Source organism: Carassius gibelio, chromosome B14 (genome assembly GCF_023724105.1).
Source record: "Carassius gibelio isolate Cgi1373 ecotype wild population from Czech Republic chromosome B14, carGib1.2-hapl.c, whole genome shotgun sequence".
Classification (NCBI taxonomy): Eukaryota; Metazoa; Chordata; class Actinopteri; order Cypriniformes; family Cyprinidae; genus Carassius; species Carassius gibelio.
The window spans coordinates 353,571-363,775 of NC_068409.1; the positions used below are offsets into that span (position 1 = coordinate 353,571).

A 10,205-nucleotide genomic window follows, 5' to 3' on the forward strand; every position below is an offset into this window, starting at 1 on the left:
TTCTATTTTTATCTTTTTCTGGGGGAAAACTGGTATGTCAGACTAACTGAGACTTGTCTACTGTTGCCCTCCTATTGGTTTAAATTGATTTTATTTGCTCTTCTCATCTGTAAGTGGCTTTGGATAAAAGCGTCTGCTAAATGATTAAATGTTCATGTTAAATTAATATCTATTAAATGCAATAAGCCAATCATCTAATGCCATGAATATGTAAATGTGTTATTATTTGTTTTCGAGCTTATTTTGTATTAAATAGCTTTGTCTAGAGAGTATTCTTCCTTTTTATTACGTGTCATTAACAATGTCTACAAATTTTCCTAGTGGTGAACAACTGATATTTCGAAGGCTACATAAACCTAAATTACGAAACTTCTACTGAAACCACTGACTCTGGCTGTTTGATTGGGTTTGATACACGATTCTAATCACTGATTCAAAACAAGTGATTCGTAAAGGTTCACGAAGCAGTGCGTTTCTAAAGCGCCAGTCACTGTACCGTTCAGACAGAGAAACTTGCTTAGAAAAACGCGAGCTTTGGAGCGAGAAAACACGCAAGGTTTAAGCTTTTTTAAAAGTTTACCTCCATTTAATTGGAGGAATGACCTCCCCAACTCAATCCGAGCAGCTGAGTCCTTAGCCATCCTCAAGAATCGGCTTAAAACACATCTCTTCCATCTTTATTTGACCCTCTAACTTTAACACTCAGTATTCTAATTCTATTCTTAAAAAATGCAAACACATCTACCATTTTCTGCACTTTATTTTCTGTTATTTACGTAAAGCAGTAAAACAGTTGAGAAACAAATGGGATGTGTAGCCTATTATATTGGATGCATTCATTGTCTCTTAAAGTGACCGCGCTTAATTTAGCTACTAGCTGCGGTAATGTTAATCCAAGAAAATGAAAGACGGAAAATCACTCACTGCTCTTGACTGAATTACTTCGTAGTTTTAACAAGAATGAGTGCACAGTCAAACCAAACTTTTTTTTTTTTTTTTACATTTTAATAGTAGGTGCAGGACACTATAATTAATGTAAGTGAGTATAGCAAAATAAAGCGAGCTGTGACATACCCCAAAAATCTTCATACAGAGGAGTACTAGTGAAATTGATAGATAAAAATGGGAGCAAAAATTTTTCAGACACTTTGACCCGACCATGTTTTGCTTACGTGTTTTTTTTTCCTGAATTGCTAATGCAACCTTTTCACACCACAGACTGAACAAAATTAAACATTGCTTGGTAATTGTTCAACAAAGTATTGATAGTTGTGTAAATATTGTCATACTAACAACTGTCTGAAGTTTTGGTTGATTGTAATCGATTACACACCTTTCTATCAAAGTTATCTGACATTTTCAAGATGAATTTGTTCTGACACAGTTTAACTCTTGAGATCTTGTCATGTTTTATTACCATTTTATAAACTAGAGCAAATAAACTGTGATAATGTAAGAAATGTTGAAGGTGTCTGAATACATTTTGGTTTGACTGTTAATTAAACGTATACAGTGAAGACTATGCAGTGCTATTTTATATTTAATTCTTTGTTTTCTGTACCTGGACACCTACACACCTGAGACAACTTAAACATGAACATATAAATTAAACAATTTCAAACAGGGCCCACTGGTACAACCTTCACCGGGGCCCCGCTGACCCCAGCTACGGCCCTGGCTATGATACTGAAAGATTTTTTTTAATCAAATCTTTGCATAGAAATTATATCACGAAACACTGGCATCTAACAATGCCTCTATTTATTTTTTATCTGTGCACTTATTCATTTGCACTGTAAGCAATTCATTAAAGTACATACATAAAATACATCAAATACAATGCTGATAGGATTTTGATTCGATCAGTGCAGAAATTCATTTGCACTGTAAAAAATAAATATATTACAAAACAAAGCAGCTCATTATCAGGACATTATCCATTCATTTTATTGACATTTCTAGATGTGAACATTTTCTTTTATATCTTTTAGTATATTTCTACACTTTTTTTTTAGCTGCCATTTTCTCCTCTTTTTGCCTTTTTTTATGTCCTCTAACTTTAGTTTTCGCTTGTTCACAAGGTCAGCATTGAGGAGCATCAGCTTCTTCAGGAAGTCTCTGGAGGGCTGGATGCGTCTCGACTGTATGGCGTGATCAATGGCATCCTCCACCATCATGTCATGGCAGATCATCAGATATGCCAGAAACAGAGTCGCAGAGTGGTCGACACCCTGCTTGCAGCAAATCAACACCTTACCTGAGGAAACAAAAAAGAATTATGGTCAAAAAACTCATTAATAGACTATAACACACTTGATAGTAGACAATATATGGAGTGTGTGTGTGTGTGTGTGTGTGTGTGTGTGTGTGTCAGCCCTTACTCCCTGGTTTATTCACGGCCTTGTCAATGAATTTTGCAGCTGGCATGAAGCACTTGCTGATGTCAGAACAGTGTCTGTCCGTTGTAGGCAAGCTGTAATAATTGATGTGCAAGCCTCTGTAATATCTGGACCCTGTATTGACTGTTCCTTCTAGATCTTCAACATAAGATGTTCCCAAGAAGTAGTTCAAGTCCTTTTTGGGCGCTGCAGCGTTCAGAATGTGAGTGATGCACATCTCCTGCAGCATATCTCGGTCTGTTGCGGCCTCTCTGCACAAGGACACAAAAGCCTTGATTAGTCTTTTATAGAAAACTATTTACATTGTAGAATAAATGACAGAACAATGAAAGAAATACAATTGTGTTGCAGACTTACTCGTCTCCGATGAAGACCCTGGGCCAGACATTGGTGACATGTCTTTGTTTGAGCAGTGTACACTGCTTCAAACGATCCTCTAGTTGGAGCATGGTTAAAGGGACGTAGTTTTCCAAACTTGCAAGTTCAGATAACACCGTTGACTCTGGCTCAAGAACGCTTGGACTTGGTGCACCCAAATCCACTGGAGTAGCCAGATCCCATTCAGGTCGTGGCTTGAGAACGCTTGGACCCGGGAGGTACAGTTCCACTGAATCAACCAAATCCTCTTCAGGGTCTGGCTCAGGGACACTTGAACCCGGGGCATATAATTCCATCGAGTCCTTATCCCATTCACGTTCAAGAGGATCATCCAGATCCTCCTCAGAGTCCGGCTCAGGAACGCTAGGACTCGTGGTGTACAGTTCCACCGCATCAACCAGATCCCATTTAGGAGGAGCAACCAAATCCTCAATAGGTTTTGGTTCACGAACATTCAGATCCATCTCAGGCCATGCTGAGTTCGATCTGTCGTTCTGGAGGAAGGTTTTTTTCGTATTCCTCACTGTAGCATATCCTACTCTCTTGGTTACAACGAAGCCATGAACTTTCTTATTCTTCACGGCTTTGGTAGTTTCTGACAAAAGAAGAAAAACATACAATGTGTTATTAGAAACATCTCTCACCAGATTAAACATGATTAATTAGTCCGAATTTTAAGAAGACGTTTCTATTTGCATCTTTTCACCTTTTGGGCTGGCAAGTGATTCCTCCGGATCAACCAGATCCAGTTTAGGTTCAGAAGGAACAACAAGATCCACTTCTGGTTCAGGGATACACGATTGCTCTGTATCTAACAGATCCAATTCAGGTTCTGGCTTGGGAGCACTTGGATCTGGAACAAACGATTCCTTTGGATCGAGAAGATCCACTTCAGGTTGCCCGACAGTTTCTGGCATTTTTGTCTGGAAAACTGCCCAAATTTGCTGGAAGATTGCCCCCATTTTCTTGGTTATCTCCCCAACAGTGAGTCCTGAAAAAAAGAAGAAAACAAACTAGATAAGTCTTGTCTGAGAGTTAAATTAAAAAAAAAAACTTTTAAAAGTTTGAAAGTTTGAAAAACATTTCAAACCCCATTAAACATCATAATTAACTTCATAACAATTAAAAACCAATCGGACCTTTACAAACAACTACGAGTCCTCTGCTAGTTGTTGCTAGCATCTATCCAACTATTTTTAGCAGATAGATCGAGAGAGTGGATCAACTCTAAACAGGGCATTACTTTGAAAAGTTTTCAGCTCTAAATGGAAATCTAACAGCGTTTGGAAGTCGGCTACAGGAATTCCATGAATCAGATCATTTAGAAAAAATATAGCAACCAAAATTCAAATCCGCATAAAGGTCACTGACAAATTTGGCGGTTGTAGCTCGAGAGCTCAACAAGGTGTAGGAATACAGTATTAGGTCTTTGTCACAGCCAACATATAATAATTTACTATTAGAAACATCTCTAACAACACAAATAAACATGAATAAGACATTTGCATGTCTTCACCTGTTGGACTCTTCTCAGCATCCAGGACACCCTGATCATTGGCCTCTTCCACTGAAGGTCCTGCTGGGTCGCTCAGATCTTCAGAGACCAGCGTAGGACTCTTCAGCTCTGAGATGCTGTCGTTCCTGTTCATCTCCAGCTGCAAATCTTTCACTTCACAGACCGAGATGTTGTCACAAGCATTAACCTCCAGCTGCACACGCATCTCTCCTGGACTGCAGTATCTGCCTGAGACATGATCCACCGTCACAACCTCCAGCTGCACATCTAGCTCTCGAGATGCACTGATAAGGTCGTAGATGTCATCGGTGATCTCAAACTCCAGCTGAACATCTTTATCATCTGATGCCCAGTAGCTGTCACCGAAGTAGAAGGCGTCGTTGACATACACCTCCAGGAGCACCTCTCTCATGTCTTTGGACATTGTGTCTGTGGTTCTCATACTGACAGATAAGTAATCCGTATCTGGTAATGTCAGTTTGAACTTTAACGTTATCTGATACACACTGTCTGTACAGATAAAATATATCTCGATCTATACGGACTGGCGTTTGTACAAGTGTTGCTAGGTTTGTTTTCGCAGACTTCACTCAGACGAACGTCTCTGTTGCGAACATCGCTCAACTAAAGAGATTCTGCCAGGGCGAGACGTTTTATACTGACTGGGTCTGTGACGTCATGAAACAGTGACGCGTCTTGTTCCAGTTGCCATGGAAACGGATTGTTTACCAACAGCAGCATTTTCGCTGATTGGCTCATTAGGTCAGAAAATAAAGAATTATTTTTAATAGCGTTTTTCAACACTATTTCATATCGCGTTTATGTCCGCGTTTGCTGCGATCCATCTCCAGCAACACGGCATGAAAAAATCACATTTAACATTACTATGTTTGAGTGCAGTTTTACCATCAAAAAAATTATTCGTTTAAGTTAAACAGTTCATTTTCATGCTTCATGATCGCATGGTTTGAATCTGAATCAGTCGGAGGAATCCTTCACTGAATGAACTTGTAAGGCTACTGTAAGTACAAGTATGTTTAGATATTAAGCCATTTTTTGTGTACTGAAGACTCGCGATACTCCACTTATGGTCATTTCTGACTAACTTTACCTTAATTGGGACTGATTTGTTCGATAACAAATACATTTTGAAACAAAGTAATTTTTAGCGAGAAAACACGCAAGGTTTAAGCTTTTTTAAAAGTTTACCTCCATTTAATTGGAGGAATGACCTCCCCAACTCAATCCGAGCAGCTGAGTCCTTAGCCATCCTCAAGAATCGGCTTAAAACACATCTCTTCCATCTTTATTTGACCCTCTAACTTTAACACTCAGTATTCTAATTCTATTCTTAAAAAATGCAAACACATCTACCATTTTCTGCACTTTATTTTCTGTTATTTACGTAAAGCAGTAAAACAGTTGAGAAACAAATGGGATGTGTAGCCTATTATATTGGATGCATTCATTGTCTCTTAAAGTGACCGCGCTTAATTTAGCTACTAGCTGCGGTAATGTTAATCCAAGAAAATGAAAGACGGAAAATCACTCACTGCTCTTGACTGAATTACTTCGTAGTTTTAACAAGAATGAGTGCACAGTCAAACCAAACTTTTTTTTTTTTTTTACATTTTAATAGTAGGTGCAGGACACTATAATTAATGTAAGTGAGTATAGCAAAATAAAGCGAGCTGTGACATACCCCAAAAATCTTCATACAGAGGAGTACTAGTGAAATTGATAGATAAAAATGGGAGCAAAAATTTTTCAGACACTTTGACCCGACCATGTTTTGCTTACGTGTTTTTTTTTCCTGAATTGCTAATGCAACCTTTTCACACCACAGACTGAACAAAATTAAACATTGCTTGGTAATTGTTCAACAAAGTATTGATAGTTGTGTAAATATTGTCATACTAACAACTGTCTGAAGTTTTGGTTGATTGTAATCGATTACACACCTTTCTATCAAAGTTATCTGACATTTTCAAGATGAATTTGTTCTGACACAGTTTAACTCTTGAGATCTTGTCATGTTTTATTACCATTTTATAAACTAGAGCAAATAAACTGTGATAATGTAAGAAATGTTGAAGGTGTCTGAATACATTTTGGTTTGACTGTTAATTAAACGTATACAGTGAAGACTATGCAGTGCTATTTTATATTTAATTCTTTGTTTTCTGTACCTGGACACCTACACACCTGAGACAACTTAAACATGAACATATAAATTAAACAATTTCAAACAGGGCCCACTGGTACAACCTTCACCGGGGCCCCGCTGACCCCAGCTACGGCCCTGGCTATGATACTGAAAGATTTTTTTTAATCAAATCTTTGCATAGAAATTATATCACGAAACACTGGCATCTAACAATGCCTCTATTTATTTTTTATCTGTGCACTTATTCATTTGCACTGTAAGCAATTCATTAAAGTACATACATAAAATACATCAAATACAATGCTGATAGGATTTTGATTCGATCAGTGCAGAAATTCATTTGCACTGTAAAAAATAAATATATTACAAAACAAAGCAGCTCATTATCAGGACATTATCCATTCATTTTATTGACATTTCTAGATGTGAACATTTTCTTTTATATCTTTTAGTATATTTCTACACTTTTTTTTTAGCTGCCATTTTCTCCTCTTTTTGCCTTTTTTTATGTCCTCTAACTTTAGTTTTCGCTTGTTCACAAGGTCAGCATTGAGGAGCATCAGCTTCTTCAGGAAGTCTCTGGAGGGCTGGATGCGTCTCGACTGTATGGCGTGATCAATGGCATCCTCCACCATCATGTCATGGCAGATCATCAGATATGCCAGAAACAGAGTCGCAGAGTGGTCGACACCCTGCTTGCAGCAAATCAACACCTTACCTGAGGAAACAAAAAAGAATTATGGTCAAAAAACTCATTAATAGACTATAACACACTTGATAGTAGACAATATATGGAGTGTGTGTGTGTGTGTGTGTGTGTGTGTGTGTGTGTCAGCCCTTACTCCCTGGTTTATTCACGGCCTTGTCAATGAATTTTGCAGCTGGCATGAAGCACTTGCTGATGTCAGAACAGTGTCTGTCCGTTGTAGGCAAGCTGTAATAATTGATGTGCAAGCCTCTGTAATATCTGGACCCTGTATTGACTGTTCCTTCTAGATCTTCAACATAAGATGTTCCCAAGAAGTAGTTCAAGTCCTTTTTGGGCGCTGCAGCGTTCAGAATGTGAGTGATGCACATCTCCTGCAGCATATCTCGGTCTGTTGCGGCCTCTCTGCACAAGGACACAAAAGCCTTGGTTAGTCTTTTATAGAAAACTATTTACATTGTAGAATAAATGACAGAACAATGAGAGAAATACAATTGTGTTGCAGACTTACTCGTCTCCGATGAAGACCCTGGGCCAGACATTGGTGACATGTCTTTGTTTGAGCAGTGTACACTGCTTCAAACGATCCTCTAGTTGGAGCATGGTTAAAGGGACGTAGTTTTCCAAACTTGCAAGTTCAGATAACACTGTTGACTCTGGCTCAAGAACGCTTGGACTTGGTGCACCCAAATCCACTGGAGTAGCCAGATCCCATTCAGGTCGTGGCATGAGAACGCTTGGACCCGGGAGGTACAGTTCCACTGAATCAACCAAATCCTCTTCAGGGTCTGGCTCAGGGACACTTGAACCCGGGCATATAATTCCATCGAGTCCTTATCCCATTCACGTTCAAGAGGATCATCCAGATCCTCCTCAGAGTCCGGCTCAGGAACGCTAGGACTCGTGGTGTACAGTTCCACCGCATCAACCAGATCCCATTTAGGAGGAGCAACCAAATCCTCAATAGGTTTTGGTTCACGAACATTCAGATCCATCTCAGGCCATGCTGAGTTCGATCTGTCGTTCTGGAGGAAGGTTTTTTTCGTATTCCTCACTGTAGCATATCCTACTCTCTTGGTTACAACGAAGCCATGAACTTTCTTATTCTTCACGGCTTTGGTAGTTTCTGACAAAAGAAGAAAAACATACAATGTGTAATTAGAAACATCTCTCACCAGATTAAACATGATTAATTAGTCCGAATTTTAAGAAGACGTTTCTATTTGCATCTTTTCACCTTTTGGGCTGGCACGTGATTCCTCCGGATCAACCAGATCCAGTTTAGGTTCAGAAGGAACAACAAGATCCACTTCTGGTTCAGGGATACACGATTGCTCTGTATCTAACAGATCCAATTCAGGTTCTGGCTTGGGAGCACTTGGATCTGGAACAAACGATTCCTTTGGATCGAGAAGATCCACTTCAGGTTGCCCGACAGTTTCTGGCATTTTTGTCTGGAAAACTGCCCAAATTTGCTGGAAGATTGCCCCCATTTTCTTGGTTATCTCCCCAACAGTGAGTCCTGGAAAAAAGAAGAAAACAAACTAGATAAGTCTTGTCTGAGAGTTAAATTAAAAAAAAAAACTTTTAAAAGCTTGAAAGTTTGAAAAACATTTCAAACCCCATTAAACATCATAATTAACTTCATAACAATTAAAAACCAATCGGACCTTTACAAACAACTACGAGTCCTCTGCTAGTTGTTGCTAGCATCTATCCAACTATTTTTAGCAGATAGATCGAGAGAGTGGATCAACTCTAAACAGGGCATTACTTTGAAAAGTTTTCAGCTCTAAATGGAAATCTAACAGCGTTTGGAAGTCGGCTACAGGAATTCCATGAATCAGATCATTTAGAAAAAATATAGCAACCAAAATTCAAATCAGCATAAAGGTCGCTGACAAATTTGGCGGTTGTAGCTCGAGAGCTCAACAAGGTGTAGGAAAACAGTATTAGGTCTTTGTCACAGCCAACATATAATAATTTACTATTAGAAACATCTCTAACAACACAAATAAACATGAATAAGACATTTGCATGTCTTCACCTGTTGGACTGTTCTCAGCATCCAGGACACCCTGATCATTGGCCTCTTCCACTGAAGGTCCTGCTGGGTCGCTCAGATCTTCAGAGACCAGCGTAGGACTCTTCAGCTCTGAGATGCTGTCGTTCCTGTTCATCTCCAGCTGCAAATCTTTCACTTCACAGACCGAGATGTTGTCACAAGCATTAACCTCCAGCTGCACACGCATCTCTCCTGGACTGCAGTATCTGCCTGAGACATGATCCACCGTCACAACCTCCAGCTGCACATCTAGCTCTCGAGATGCACTGATAAGGTCGTAGATGTCATCGGTGATCTCAAACTCCAGCTGAACATCTTTATCATCTGATGCCCAGTAGCTGTCACCGAAGTAGAAGGCGTCGTTGACGTACACCTCCAGGAGCACCTCTCTCATGTCTTTGGACATTGTGTCTGTGGTTCTCATACTGACAGATAAGTAATCCGTATCTGGTAATGTCAGTTTGAACTTTAACGTTATCTGATACACACTGTCTGTACAGATAAAATATATCTCGATCTATACGGACTGGCGTTTGTACAAGTGTTGCTAGGTTTGTTTTCGCAGACTTCACTCAGACTAACGTCTCTGTTGCGAACATCGCTCAACTAAAGAGATTCTGCCAGGGCGAGACCTTTTATACTGACTGGGTCTGTGACGTCATGAAACAGTGACGCGTCTTGTTCCAGTTGCCATGGAAACGGATTGTTTACCAACGGCAGCATTTTCGCTGATTGGCTCATTAGGTCAGAAAATAAAGAATTATTTTTAATAGCGTTTTTCAACACTATTTCATATCGCGTTTATGTCCGCGTTTGCTGCGATCCATCTCCAGCAACACGGCATGAAAAAATCACATTTAACGTTACTATGTTTGAGTGCAGTTTTACCATCAAAAAAATTATTCGTTTAAGTTAAACAGTTAATTTTCATGCTTCATGATCGCATGGTTTGAATCTGAATCAGTCGGAGGAAT

General features: G+C 39.3%; 1 protein-coding gene across 16 annotated transcripts in view; it reads right to left on the bottom strand.

Annotated features, from left to right (window-relative positions):
• Window positions 1–10,205, bottom strand: part of LOC127971350 (uncharacterized) — a 47,496-nt gene that overhangs the window by 13,181 nt on the left and 24,110 nt on the right. For 3 of the 16 annotated variants that reach the window (XM_052574266.1, XM_052574268.1, XM_052574277.1), the window contains exon 4: window positions 2,757–3,372. In XM_052574266.1, coding sequence (XP_052430226.1) covers window positions 2,757–3,372 — 616 coding nt within the window. Of the gene's footprint in view, window positions 1–1,844; window positions 2,258–2,381; window positions 2,651–2,756; window positions 3,373–6,765; window positions 7,179–7,302; window positions 7,572–8,403; window positions 8,689–9,213; window positions 9,912–10,205 lie in introns of those variants that run through there. The other 13 variants (XM_052574269.1, XM_052574274.1, XM_052574264.1 and 10 more) reach the window with 9 other exon arrangements.